Source organism: Tachyglossus aculeatus, chromosome X4 (assembly GCF_015852505.1).
Source record: "Tachyglossus aculeatus isolate mTacAcu1 chromosome X4, mTacAcu1.pri, whole genome shotgun sequence".
Taxonomy (NCBI): Eukaryota; Metazoa; Chordata; class Mammalia; order Monotremata; family Tachyglossidae; genus Tachyglossus; species Tachyglossus aculeatus.
Genome location: NC_052098.1, coordinates 25,051,564 through 25,067,135, shown reverse-complemented (window position 1 = coordinate 25,067,135; position 15,572 = coordinate 25,051,564). Strand labels below are relative to the sequence as shown.

At 40.9% G+C, this 15,572-nt stretch overlaps 1 protein-coding gene across 7 annotated transcripts in view; it reads left to right on the top strand.

Moving 5' to 3' along the window:
• NFIB (nuclear factor I B) overlaps positions 1-15,572 on the top strand; it is a 232,837-nt gene that overhangs the window by 120,657 nt on the left and 96,608 nt on the right. For all 7 annotated transcript variants that reach the window (XM_038769970.1, XM_038769967.1, XM_038769969.1 and 4 more), the window contains exon 3: positions 4,157-4,210. In XM_038769970.1, coding sequence (XP_038625898.1) covers positions 4,157-4,210 — 54 coding nt within the window. The remainder of the gene's footprint in view (positions 1-4,156; positions 4,211-15,572) is intronic.

The following is a 15,572-nucleotide window of genomic DNA, read 5'->3' as shown; positions in this document are numbered from 1 at the left end:
AGTGTGAAATGCCTGTGTACCTAGAAAGGAAAAAACAGGGTTGGAGAGGGATGGTTGAGAACTTTAACATAAGTGATTCCTTTGCATTAATGAAAATCTAACTGTTCCTAAAGCCAACCAATTAAGAAAGGGATTAACCCTATCTTCCCTTAGTAAAGCAAACACTACAGTTATTTACTTAAGGACTTTGGCTACCACATGATTGCTGGTAAATTCCACTAGTGGTACTAATACCACTGATTAAAAAGCCTTGGCTTTGTTCCCACCAGCCAAGTGATGTAAGCAACATAAATCTTTCAAACTCTAAGTGAGTATAATTTAAATTTATGGTTGAATCTAAGTGCTGCTTACTGTTAACTCAATCACAACAATAGTTTGCCCTTCCCTTTCTAGTGTCTTATCTGCCAACTAAAGATTTTTTGGCAATCTCTTTTTTAAGAAATTGAAATTAACTGGCCCAACGTCACAAAGCACTGACAAATTGTTACTGAGATGGCACAGGTGGCGTATGGTACTTGGTAGTACCGTGGTGGCATTGGTGAGTGGGAAGGAGACCAGGATGGGACCTGGTGGAATTTCCCTTAGGTCTTCCCTATCTTCGAGGCAGTCCAGTGGGTCATTTTTGTGGAGGGGTCACTCAAGCAACCCCCTGTTCCAAAGTTCTCGAGCTATCTCGAGCTGCATAAGGGGTTAGGGCAAGTTGTGGGAGTTCACCTTCAGAGCCTCCTTTTTGACCAAGTCCCCTTTGGACATTGCCAAAACCACTTGGCTGAAAATATAACAATCCCCATTCTAGGTCAGAGAGTCCAGAGTGGGTTGAACCTCCCAGATAACCCTGGGAGCTGCCAGAACAGAGAGACTGTGAGTTTCCCTCACTCTCCCTCCCCAGTAATTGTCCCTCTGGAATTCAGGTCCCACTCCCCTCCTCACCAATCAACATGAAGACCAGGTTAGTGGAGACAGCTTAATTTATCAGGATATTAGAGAGCTTTAAATGGGAAAAACTGCCTGCGTAAACCAAAATTCAACCAGAATTGCTTAGTCCTAGCAGTCCATGGTCCTTGAGGAACCAACCTGGTTTCCATTTTTATTTTCCCACTAAATTGTAAGGTCCTTGAGGGCAAGGATTGTGTCTACCAACTCTTTTTTACTGTATTCTCCCAAGCATTCAGTACAGTACTCTACCCACAGTAAGCTCTCAATGAATACCATTGATTGCTTGATTTCTTGAGGGGCGTTTGCTCCATTCAGTCTGCCACTTGCAAGTCCTCCTTGATGTCTCCTTCAGCGTCCTTTAGCAAGGATGAGAGGGGGCTAGATCATCTACTCACAGCCCACCCAAAGAACTCATCCTTATGTCTTTTCTTTCATATATTTCATTGTCTACACCCTTATCCAAGTATTCATGTGATTGGTTCGAGGTGGGGCTCAAAAGATTAATATTAGCCCATATCGTTACATTGCTAAAGGAGGTTTGAGGCTTTTAATTACTTCTCCCCTCCTAATTGCTGTTATCTCTGGGATGTGTAGTTGGTGAAACCAAAGTCTTTTCCCTTGCTTATAGTAATCAAATGATCTTCCTTGCTCACATGTCTTTCTTGGAGTAGCTAACCTAACTTATTCCTCTTTCTCTATAGTATTGTACTCTCCCAAGTGCTTAGTGCAGTGCACTGCACACAATAAACTCTCAATAAATACCATTGATTGATCGATTATTGGTCTATGACTTTTTTTACTAAGTAATTCGGTGAAGTTTGTGGATCTTGGGGACTTTTCCGACTTTCTATATTCCCCTAAACTCCCAGTGCACCAGTGTAGCAGGGCATTTTATTAAATATTTTTTAAAAAAAAATCCTCAGGACTACAGTAAGGCATGGCTCTAATGGCAAGAGATTTAGGCAGGAGACCGACTTCACCAATATTCTTTTCCCAAAATGATGAAATAACTTGAGACATTAAATTTCAGTACTGAGTAGTATTTTTCAAACTAGATTAAAGAAGAAAGTTTGTAGAGCTTGTATCGGGAGTATGTAATTTTTGATTTTAAAAGTTCCTGGAGGTTAGAACTGTAAAGTGGACAATGATCTTTGTTTCTTAAAATAATTTTAAAAAAGAAGATCCTCAGCATTTTGGAGCTTGCCAAATTTGGAGGAAAAAGTAATAGAGGATCATTAAAGAAAAGACAGAGCCCCTAAATAAGCATAAATGTGTACATTAGGATCATGCTAGCACCTTCCCATTTTACAGCTGAAGTACCTGAGGCACAGAGAAGTTAAATGACTTGCCCAAAGTCACACAGCTAACAGGTGGCAGTGCTGGGATTAGAACCCTTGACCTCTGACGCCCTAGCCCATGCTCTTTCCACTAAGCCATGCTGCCTCTCATAAGCATACGTTTTCTTTCAAGGATCAGAACTGCCATTAAGATGTTATCAATCTTACTTTGTGAATGTGGTTAATCAGACCTATGTGTGACATCATGTACATACTATATGAGGAAATTTTCTTGCTAGGCTGTAGTATCTGCTATAGTGTCTAGACTTTATGTCAATATACAGGATATACTGTATAGTATAAATTAAATGCTACCATACAGACTACAAAACCCTCCTTTGCTTCATTCATTCAGTCCTATTTATTGAGCGCTTACTGTGTGCAGAGCACTTGCTTGATAATCATGGTCTTTGTTTAGCACTTCCTATTTACCAAACTCATTACTAAGTGCTTGGATAGATACAAAATAATTAGGTCATACACAGTCCCTGCCCCAAATGGTACTCACAGATCAAAGGGGAAGGAGAACAGGTATTTCATCCCACTTTATGGATGAGGAAACTGAGGCATACAAAAATTGTGACTTTCCCAAGATCATAGAGCAGGCAAATGGCAGATCTGGGATTAGAACCTAAGTCCCTTGACCCTCAGACCAATGATCTTTCTACTAGGTCACAGTATTTCTGATTGGAGTAATCTTAGTATGTTGATTAACTTTTCAGGGCAGCCAAACATTTCTTTTTTTTACTGATATTTGGTATGCTGGTAGCATCAAATGGTTTTTACCCAGCTCCACTGTCTTTTCTCTCCAAAGCTATTCCAGGCCAGATCTCTCTTCCAGAAGAGTACTGATGTTGGTAGTTCAGAAACCTCTGACCCAAGAGTAAGAGCATTGCAAAAGACTCTATTTATTTACATATTTATTATTTACATATTTATGTACATATTTACATATTTATGTACATATTTATTACTCTATTTATTTTACTTGTACATATCTATTCTATTTATTTTATTTTGTCAGTATGTTTGGTTTTGTTCTCTGTCTTCTCCTTTTAGACTGTGAGCCCACTGTTGGGTAGGGACTGTCTCTATATGTTGCCAATTTGTACTTCCCAAGCGCTTAGTACAGTGCTCTGCACATAGTAAGCGCTCAATAAATACGATTGATGATGATGATGATGAAAAGACTCTCTCTAACAGTAGAGTGGTCCACACTGTACTGTTAATGGGAATGTCATTTAGGATAGAGTCAAAAGGCATGCTGAATTTCCAAAATAATCCATTCATGTCTGGACCATTATTTTTAAGGTCTGCCACCAGCAAAGAAAGAAATTAAATTTGACATTTTCTCAGTGAAGTTACTCTGCTTACTACTCAGCAAAAACTGTGTTTACATGTATTCCTGGTGATGATTTAATAATTTATTAGAAGGTGAAGAAAGTCCTGAGGTTAGGCTCAAATAGAGAGGGTATTTCTGTGTGTATGTGTGTGAGTGTACTTGTATGTACATTGGTATTTTATATTTGTGCTTATATCAGTTCTCAAAAAATGTGATTTATTTCATGCCTTCTGTTTGGGTTAAAAGGCTATTTTCAGTGATCTGTATTTTATGTTTTATGACAGAAAAGGCTGCTTTCTTTTTGTTAAGTTTTGGATCCTCCAATAGTCAAAGTACCTTTAATAGCTCGCAGTCCACGTTCTTTGCTTTGGAAGTTTTGTCCTCTACTAATGATCTTGTTTGTTATATAAAATTTGAAAAGAATGCGGAATGAAATTTCAATTAAGCTCTTTCTACTTCGTTGTACTGTGTTTCATAAGAATTGTGAAATTGATTTTCAAAGCAAATTAAAAGGAAAACATTTTCTCTGATTTCCTTGCAGATTCTGGACAATCAGGAAGTCCAAGCCACAATGATCCTGCCAAGAATCCTCCAGGTAAATATGCGTTAGAGGATATTTGCAATATGACATTGTTGGAGAACAAAGGTGCCACTGTATAAACATTCCGTAATTGGTCATCAGCCTAGTTTATACCAGTAAGCAGATATGATCAAGAGAAGATGTGATCCTATTAGACCCTTTGGATTTGAAAATACCTTCCTTTATGGTAGAATTTTCACCATACATTAAATTGTCAGTATTTTTACTTTTGATGTTACTTCCTTCATTGTACAAAGAAGGTGGAGAGAAATATGGAACTTTAGGTGCTGGAAATTTATTTTGCAGTTTCTTTGAAGTTCTTAAGGCTGTTGCTTCATATGTTTTTGTTTTTTTACACTAAGGTGGACTTTCTCCCTGATCTTTTCCCTTCAACTGTATAGTTTCTCAGCTATAATTACTCTTAAAAAAATCTCTGGTTAAGCTCTGAGTGAAAGACTTTAGTGAGTTGTGTGAAGCAGAAATCAGTTTCCTTAAAGTTTTCACTTGACCCCAGGCAGGCCTTCCTCCTATTTAGCTTATGATAAAGATGTTCTTTATTTTCAGTTGTTTCAGAGCTGAAAATGGGCCCCAACAGTATCTTGGCAGGCAGTCTGCCTATTTTAATGGACTGTTTGAATACAGAGTATTTTGCTTTTGCAGTAAAGAGAGCTGCCTTTCTTCACAGAAGATAATAAAAGCTAGCTTTTTCTATCAAGGATTCTTATTCTATGATTGGCTTCTGTGAAATGTGCTCTAAAAAATCACATTCTTTTCTTGTCAGTTTCATTGGAGATAGAACCAAAATATAAAGTATTTCTGATTACAACTTCATATCCCTTAGAATTCATGGTGCTGGGTTGTTTCATAATTTTAATAGCATGCTAGTGTATTATTCTCTAAATCGGTGAATAATGAACATATGTTCTTTACATTTTTAATAGGTTTCTGAGCTTCACTTTAAAATACAAAGATGTTCATCAATTTTTTTTGTTCAAAGGTGTGTCTGAAAAATCATTAGACGAACAGCTAAAGTACCATTTGCTTTATAAATGCATGAAATTGATACCATTGTTTTCTTGAGTATTACTTGTAATAATTGTTTCCAGCGGGCAATGAAACATTCCTCTTTGAGCACAGAGAGGTCTGCAAGCTTTCTGTAGTTCTCCTTGATTCAGTGAATGTTCTGTATCCTGTAGCAGTCCAGTCTTCAAGTCAGCTTAGATTTGCTGCATTAGCATGTAGAGTTTTCCGATGCAGAAATGCATAGGCATGCATAACACCCCTGTGTCTGACCATGCATAGGTAGGACACCACATCATCATCATCATCATCATCATCAATCGTATTTATTGAGCGCTTACTATGTGCAGAGCACTGTACTAAGCGCTTGGGAAGTACAAATTGGCAACATATAGAGACAGTCCCTACCCAACAGTGGGCTCACAGTCTAAAAGGGGGAGACAGAGAACAAAACCAAACATACTAACAAAATAAAATAAATAGGGTAGATATGTACAAGTAAAATAAATAAATAAATAAATAAATAGAGTAATAAATATGTAGAACCATATATACATATATACAGGTGCTGTGGGGAAGGGAAGGAGGTAAGACGGGGGGGATGGAGAGGGGGACGAGGGGGAGAGGAAGGAAGGGGCTCAGTCACATTTTCGACTCCCAAGACCAAGAACAGTACATCGCTGGTCTCCAGATGATAGACGAGGAGAAGTAGCTCTAATTCATGTGAGAAAGTTTGCACAAGTAACACTGAACTGAAACTATGAGCCCACTGTTGGGTAGGGACTGTCTCTATAAGTTGCCAACTTGTACTTCCCAAGCGCTTAGTACAGTGCTCTGCACACAGTAAGCGCTCAATAAATACGATTGATTGATTGATTGATTATAAGGATAGCTGAAAGAATTTCGGAGACTTAAAGTCCACATACCTTGTGGTAAATATCTGAGTATACCTTTGAATGAACATTCTAAGTATCCATTTTTATGGGCTACATAACCATGCTGGCCGAGCCAAAATATCCAGACTACCACAGACTACAAATGTTCCTTGTAGATTGCTAGGTGTAAATTTCAAGAATGAAAATCCTGTGGTAAGACTGTACTAGTGACCACCTGATCAGGACAAAGAAAGTGCAGTAGTAGTGGAGAAAATTCCAGTTATCCTCATAAAGATAACTCAGGTAGAATTACTCAGGATGAAAAGTGGTGCAAAATGTTCTGATTAGGACAAATGGCTATTTTCTAGCATACCTAGTTCTAGAGCTTACAAAGTAGCATGGCCTAGTGAATAAAGCATACAGAGGACCTGGGTTCTAATCCCAGCTCTTCTACTTAACTTCTCTGTGCTTCATCTGCATAATGGGTATTCAATACCTGCCCTCCATCCGATTTATACCTTGATCCAACTTCTCTGTGCTTCATCTGCATAATGGGTATTCAATACCTGCCCTCTCTCTGACTTAGACTGTGACCCCCGTTGTGGGACAGGGACTCTATCTGGCCTGATTAACTTGTATCTGCTTCAGAAATTAGGACAGTGGTTGACACATAGTAAGAGCTTAATAAATACCATCACCAAAAAAAGTACAAAGAATTTAAGAAAAGCCGTTACTGTGCCAGACAACCAGAGCATCTAGCCTAGTGTTCTGTCTCTTAAAGTAATGATAGGTATTTGGAGGTACATATTTTTTTTAATATATCAAAAGCACTAAGATAACTAAGGAATAAATAGGACAGTGATGATTGTAGTTTAAAAGAGGCAATTGACAAAATTAGATGCCAAAGTTATTTATTTTGATCTTTACAGTGGAGGATGTTAGAGTGATTCCTGCACTCAAACTGCACTTTATAGCAATAGTAGTAAATGACATTTATTGAACATTCACTGGTTGCAGTTTCCTGTACTAAGCCCTTGAGCAGAAAGAGAGCTAAGTAAAGAGTTTGGAGGAATGTGATGAAACTGAGATAAACAAAATATGATGTTTCAGATCAACTGATAAACTAAATGTAAAGCAATCACTGAAACCAAAATCCGGAGAAGGGAATTTGCAAACTCCTTTTGCTACAAATGGACACTGATCTGAGGACTGGGACATCTTCAGTGTAGCTCCCTTGTAATAGCTCCTTTCATTCATTCATTCATTCAATCATATTTATTAAGCGCTTACTGTGTGCAGAGCTCTGTACTAAGCGTTTGGGAAGTACAAGTTGGCAACATATAGAGATGGTCCGTACCCAACAATGGGCTCACAGTCTAGAAGCAGCGTGGCTTAGTGAAAAGAGCATGGGCTTTGGAGTCAGAGGTCATGGGTTCAAATCCCAGCTCCACCATTTGCCAGCTGTGTGACTTTGGGCGAGTCATTTAACTTCTCCTTGCCTCAGTTACCTCATCTGTAAAATGGGGATTAAGACTGTGAGCCCCCCGTGGGACAACGTGATCACCTTGTAACCTCCCCAGTGCTTAGAACAGGGCTTTGCACATAGTAAGTTCTCAATAAATGCTATCATTATTATTATTATTAGAAGGAGGAGACAGACAACAAAACAAAACATGTGGTCAGGTGTCGTCATCAGAATAAATTGAAGTAAAGCTAGCTACACATCATTGACAAAATGAATACAATAGTAAATATGTACAAGTAAAATAGAGTAATAAATCTGTACAAACATATATACAGGTGCTGTGGGGAGGGGAAGGAGGTAGGGTGGGGGGATGGGGGAGAGGAAAAAGGGGGCTCAGTCTGGGAAGGCCTCCTGGAGGAGGTGAGCTCTCAGTAGGGTTTTGAAGGGAGGAAGAGAGCTAGCTTGGCAGAAGTGTGGAGGGAGGGCATTCCAGGCCAGAGGGAGGATGTGGGTCGGGGGTCAACGGCGGGACAGGCGAGAACGAGGCACAGTGAGGAGGTTAGCGGCAGAGGAGCGGAGGGTGCGGGCTGGGCTGGAGAAGGAGAGAAGGGAGGTGAGGTAGGAGGGCGCGAGGTGATGGACAGCCTTGAAGCTGAGAGTGAGGAGTTTTTGCATGATGCGAAGGTTGACTGGTAGCCACTGGAGATTTTTAAGGAGGGGAGTAACATGCCCAGGCTTTCAGCCTTCTGGCCCCACTTTACCTATCTGCTTTGTTCTCCTGCTATTCCTCAACTTTCTGTCTTTGTTCCTCCCAAGCCTACTTTCTAGCTCTACCTCACTCATGACTCTCTAGCATTTGTCCTTTTTCTTATGCTCTTCCTCCAGCTTGGAACTCCCTCCCTCCCCAATTCACATTTCTCCCCACAGTCAAATCACCCCTAAATCTCTTCCTACAATGCTTTCATAAGTGCTCAATAATTACCACCGATTAACTGCTTACTTGGAGCTGGGTAAGATGCAAGATAATCATGTCGGACATAGCCCTTGTCCCTTAGTGGGCTCACAGTATAAATACGAGAGACAAGAGGTATGTAATTCCCATTTTACAGCTGAAGAAACAGAGGCCCAGAGAAGTTAAGTGACTTGCCTAAGGCAGGCAAGTGGCAGAGATGAGACTAGAACCCAAGTCTCTCATTCCCAGGCCCATACTTTTCCATTAGGCCAATCTGTTTCTAATAACTGAAACCAATAAATCCATGAAGGTGTGGATAGGGGAACCAGAATTGGTCATCAAATCCTGCACCAGGACTACAGGATATCGATTGGAGATTGAAATTGATTGATTTTAAAGAAGGGAATAACTTTTTAACATAAGCCATGAGAAGCACATACGTTTGTATACAGAAAATACAAATAGCTTCAGAAAAGGTTTGGACTACATTGGTTTGGACTAGTACGGACTAGCTTTCCATGACTCCACAGATCAAGGAGTCAGAGTACCTGGGTACTGATCCTGGCTCTGCTACTTGCCTGCTGTGTGACTTTGGGCAAGTCACTTAACTTCCCTGTGCTTTGATTTCTTCTCTCGTAAAATTGGGATTAAATCCTCCTCCCTTCTACTTAGACTATATGCCCAGTGAGGGACAAGAACTGAATCCAACCTGATTACCCCAGTAATTAGTACACTGCTTGGCAAATAGTAAACACTTAACCCTGACAATTATCATATTAGGTGATTAGAGGGAGGGGTTAAAGATATTGAAAGGTATACCTCTAATCATTGAACATGGCAACTAGCCCACTATTCCTCCAATAATTATGGTAGCTCTTAAGCGTTTACTATGTACCAGACACCATACTAAGCCCTGGGGCAAATGCAAATTAATTGGGATGGCCAGAGTCCCTGTCCCACTTGGGGTTCACAGTCTAAGTAGGAGGGAGAATGGGTATTGAATCTCCATTTTACAGGTGAGGGATTTGAGACATAGTGAAGTTCCGTGATTTTCCCAAGGTCATGCAGCAGACAAGTGACAGATCTAGGATTAGAACCCAGGTCTTCTGACTCTCAGGCCCGTTTTCCTTTCACTACACCACACTACTTCTCCGATCATTCTTCAGTGCTACCATCAGAGACAGAAGTTTTTGTGTTTTAAAAATGAAGCGGTCTATGCACTCTTTCTTATGCAACACACAAAAGAAGCAGCAGTCTTCCCCCCTTCAGTGTAACCCCAGTGAGAGCACACTCAGTGAGGATGTGCACTCTGTTTACCTAATTAGGAGGTAGAGGGATTTTGAGGTACATAGTTTATCTCCAGCTATACATAGTATCCAGTCCCCATTGTATGAAAAATGTTTACTGAGATAAAATTGATGTAGTGCTTCAGAAATAGAAAGGAATAAAGCAAGTGAAATTTAAAGAATGCTAAATGGTTATCCTGACATGATTGCTCCTTTTCATTCATTCATTCATTCAATCATATTAAGCACTTACTGTGTGCAGAGCACTGTACTAAGGGCTTGGGAAGTACAAGTCAGCAACACATAGAAACAGCCCCTACCCAACAATGGGCTCACAGTCTAGAAGGGGGAGACAGACAACAAAACAAAACATGTAGACAGGTGTCAAAATCGTCAGGACAAATAGAATCAAAGCTATATGCACATCATTAACAAAGTAAATAGAATAGTAAATATGTACAAGTAAAATAAATAGAGTAATAAATCTGTACAAAAATATATACAAGTGCTGTGGGAAGGGGAAGGAGGTAGGGCGGGGGGGATGGGGAGGAGGAGAGAGAAAAGGGGGCTGAGTCTGGGAAGGCCTCCTGGAGGAGGTGAGCTCTCAGTAGGGCTTTGAAGGGAGCAAGAGAGCTAGCTTGGCGGATGTGTGGAGGGAGGGCATTCCAGGCCAGGGGGAGGACGTGGGCCGGGGGTCGACGGCGGGACAGGCAAGACCGAGGTACAGTGAGGAGGTTAGCAGCAAAGGAGTGGAGGGTGCAGGCTGGGCTGTAGAAGGGGAGAAGGGAGGTGAGGTAGGAGGGGGTGAGGTGATGGACAGCCTTGAAGCCGAGAGTGAGGAGTTTTTGCTTGATTCATAGGTTGACAGGCAGCCACTGGAGATTTTTGAGGAGGGGAGTAACATGCCCAGAGCATTTCTGCACAAAGATGATCCGGGCAGCAGAGCGAAGTGTAGACCGAAGTGGGGAGAGACAGGAGGATGAGATCAGAGAGGAGGCTGATGCAGTAATCCAGTCGGGATAGAATGAGAGATTGAACCGGCAAGGTAGCGGTTTGGATGGAGAGGAAAGGGCGGTTCTTGGTGATGTTGTGGAGGTGAGACCGGTAGGTTTTGGTAATGGATTGGATGTGTGGGGTGAACGAGAGAGCGGGGTTGAGGACCCCATCTCCTGTTCATTATTTTCAGATCTCAATGAAACAAATTCACTCAAAGGCTTAATGTAACTTTTCATTAAACTTGTGGGCAGGGAACATGTCTACTAACTCTGCTACATGGTGCTCTCACAAGTGCTTAGTACAGTGTTCTGCACACAGTAAGTGCTCAATAAATATGATTGAATGAATGACTGAATGAATAAGATGACTTAAAGCAACTAAAGGTGTTTTCATGTATTATGATTGTTTTTGTAACCTTCAGAGTGTAGTCAGTAAATAATATTTCATAGGAAATGTGTTTTGGAGAAAGAGTGCATATAAGCGAGCCTAAACAAAAGTTATGCAACTAAAAGGTATCAAGTGTATATATAGGTGACACATTGGTTGGAAATGAAGAAAAGTATTATTGTGTGGAATGCTGGCTTGTGCACATGTAGCTAATCTACAAATCCTCCTTAGTTTGTCTGAATTATAAATAATATTCACATACACAGAGTTTGAGAATGCTGCAGGGCCTCAGGCAGTGTTTTTACTGCGGTTCCCCATTCAAGAGCTGAATCAGTACCTACCCACCTCTGCTGGCAGGGCATCCACTTCAGGACTCCACAGCGCTTAGAACAGTGCCTTGCACATAGTAAGTGCTTAATAAATGCCATCATTATTATTATTATTATTATAAGGGACACATAGTGGGGAAGAGTAAGCTTAGGTATGCCCAGTCCCAGAAACAAGTGTAGATGCTGCAATTGCCAGGAACCTCTCCTCTCCATCCCGCCAGCCTTTTGGGGATACCAAAGGAACAGGTCACATGAAGCCATTGCAGCCTTCTGCTCCCCAGCCAGCAAAATGCAGGCCCAGCACCAAGAATTTTTCTCCGAGTCTTTTGATTCCTGTTGTTCTCACTATTTTGAGGTGAGTAGTCCAACCTAGCAAAGTCACTCTCTCCTCTCACCTCCCCGGGAAACCTGCCCTCTGCAGCATCCTTCCATCATTTTTCGCTTCCTCCCATCTTCTGGCCGTGTACCACCTTATGTGGCATCCTTATGCAACATTGAAAGAGGACACTGTGAATTTTAATAAAGAAGCCTTAGTTGACCTCCTCTGGGGCATTCAGGGTACACTTTACCAATGATAAATTTGCGTGGCTCCTTGCAAAGTGATCAGGAAGAACCCACTACTTAGAAACCCTATATTACAAAAATATTGGTAAATACAAGAAAAATTGGTGTTTGATTTCTGTGAATTTAAATTTAATGAGAATCTCAAACAGATTGCAAACTCCTTGTGGTCAGTGATCATATCTACCAACTCCATTGTACTTTCCCAAGCATTTAGTACAGTGCTCTACACAGAGTAAGTGTTCGGTAAATACCACTGTTCGGTAAATACCATTGATTGGTTGATTGTGCGTAAAATAATGATCTTATGATCTCATCTGGATAAATTTAAACTTAATTTACATGCAGCTGAGGTAGTTTGACCAATTCTGAAGATGATATTTTATTTGGTTTTGAGATCCAAATAATTTTTATAAACATGTCATGACTACATATTCCTTTTAGTAACCTCAGTTACAGTTTTGTTGGTTCAGACTGAAGTTATCTCCTGAGATCTACTGAACTGTTCGATTCCTATAAATTTTCCTGGTTGCCTGGTAGGTGACAGCCATTCTTTGGAGAATTTAATCTACCGCAGAAGGTAAAATAACAAAATGAATCTGCTGCTCGCTCTGTCCAGGTATTCACAGCAGGGAAAGCTAAAGTTCCCCACAAGTTCTGAAATGATCTTCTCAGCTTCTGTCTCCCCTTTCTTTTCATCAGAAGTTTTCCACTGGACATGCATAACCTGCAGAAATTGGCCACTGTGTCCCATCAACTGAGAAGAGGGAAGCAAAATCTGATGAGTTTTTAGAACCATAGGTTCTTTGAAATCCATCTTCTGCTAAGTGACATTCATTGACTGATTGGAAGGAACATACTCTGGGACCATGCTCAAAGGCAGCTTCTAATTAGATTCTATCTAATTTTTCTTTGGTGCATTTGGAATCCCACATTTTGTATCTGAAAACTTTTTTTAAGGAATTCCTCCCTCTGAGCCCTATGCTTTCCCTTTTACACCTTGGTTTGGAAAGAGTATTTCAACGGAGTGAATCCACTCCATTTATCTCTCTTCTTCTATTGAAAGCTATCCCTGCAGGATTGTTCAGGTATTTGTCCTTCGGATTTATTCTAAACCGGTTCCAGGACTTGCAGTAATAATAGCTTCCAGGGAGTTCTTACATCTTAAATAGGTATTAAAATCAGCCATAAGCAAGCTACTATTTGTTTCAACTGAAAAGTGTAAACTTATTTTACGGTGCTAAAAAGAGCTCTGAATTGCTCACTCTCATTTTAGCATGGTGGGAAGTTTGGGAACCCCATTCCCAGTGTACATATATGTGCACGGACATGTACACTCATGCACATTCTGCTTTTTCCCAGAAAAATACTTTAGGGAGTACCTCATCGGGACCAATGGATGAGCCTTAGTCCTGAGACTTCAAGACCAAAAATATGTGCCATATTGATTATAGTGCTAGAGGCTTGCACAGCAGCACTCACACTTTCTTGTCTCTGCCAGTCATGTTTCCTCTGGGACACAGAATTCAGTGAGCTAGATGGTGCGTAGGAGTGTGACATATTGAAAAGGGAAAGTAGCCTTCATCCATGTTAGCTACAGGCAAAACCAGGAGTGTCTCAGAAGCCTCTCAAAATGACCTCAAGACCTACTTAAGCTTGACAAGAACGCCTAGATGTACAGGTTTCTCCCCCATGGTTCAAGAACAACAACAGCAACACTAATAATAATGATAGTGGTATTTAAGTGCTTATTATGTATCAAGCACTGTACTAAGCTCTGGGCTAGATGCAAGATAATCAGGTCCCCACACAGTCTATGTAGGAGGGAGAGCAGGTATTGAATTCCTATTTTGCAGATGAGGGAACTGAGGCACAGAGAAGTCACACAGCCGACAAGTCACACAGCAGACAAGTGATGGAACCGGGATTAGTACCCAGATCCTTCTGACGCCCAGGCCCATGTTCTTTCCACTAGGCCATGCTGCTTCTCATATTTCGTTTCCCAGCTATGCGGGTGAAATCATTTTCAGTCCCACAGTTTTGAGGCCGGAATCCTAGCTTTACTCATCCCGGGCCTCTGGAAAGTCTGAGTATCACTAGAACATGCAAGGTTATTGGGGTCTTTTTGATCTGTGCACTCTCCAAAGTCTGCTGCCAGTCTCAATCAGCCCATCAGTGGTAGTTATTGAGCACTTACTGTGTGCAGAGCACTGTACTAAGCACTTGGAAAAGTAAAATACAATTGAGTTGGTAGGTATGGTCCCTGCCCATAAAGAGTTTACAGTCTAGAGTCTCATTCAATCCTCAATCGGTGGTATTTATTGAACACTTACTGTGTGCAGAGCACTGTACTAAGCACTTTGTAAAGTATGATACACTGTATTTGCCTTGTTGTCCCAGCAAAAATTCCCATCTGCATTTCTCCGTAGTGCTCCATGTGAAAAGTTGGCAGCCATGCCTAGATACGGAGAAAATTTCATTCTGGACTTGACACTAAGCATTATTTATCAATCAGTGGTATTTATTGAACACTTAGTGTGTGCAGAGCACTGTAGTTAGCACTTGGGAGAATACAACAATTAATTGGGGATGGCTTCCCTGGGAAGAAAAACAGAGAGGGGATTTACCCTTCTTGTTATCTAATCCTGGGTCTCGGTCCTGAGGAGAGCATTTTCTGTTTCCCTTTTATAGGCTGACCCACCCCTCGTAATTGTTCCCCTTCCTCCTCTGCTATGTGAGAACATACGATAAAGCCAGGGTGAACGTGGAAAACTTCACACTCTTCTCCGTGTGAGCAAGGTGGCAAAGCTCCCACTGAAAGCCATTTTTTTAGAACCCATTTTCCCCTCTCTACCATTTTGAAATTCATCCTTAAATAATAATAGGTAAGCATCTAAAATGATCAGTGCTTGTTCTTGGGCTCAGTGTGAGACAGAGCAAATGTCAAGAGTCTTTTATAGATGGCTTTTTTATGACTGTGAAATTAGCCCTTCCATCTGCAAAATTGAGAGAATATTGGCATTACCAAAAGTTTCTTTTGCCTCATTGCAGCAATTAGCTACGCCAGAGTAAATAGACAGCAGATCTGAGTTAAGAGGTTTGGAAGCCAAATTTTAGTTTGATAAAAATGGTTATTGCTTTTCATTGGACTAGGTGATGCTATTTTAAAAAAGCACACACATTTGGCTTCTTCATCTCTTAATTTTCTTGCAAACCCACATTCATGCTACCTTGGGCTATGATCTTGTCAGATTTAACAAACTATGCAGTGAGGCGTGCTTGCCCAATGTAGGAATGGGAGATATCCAAGGAAAACCAAGGTGCTCTAGGAAGTTGTATTAGTGACTCAGAAAGAGTAGCGTGTTTGCCTCTGAGTCAGTTCCGACCTAATGCCTCAACATGGTGTTAGGGGAGGCTGTGGTTTTGGGAGGTGCTCTCTTTTGGCTGGAAATGGAAAAATAGAGGTTCTGAGTGCAAGGGCTTATTAAAATTCCCATGGCACCTTT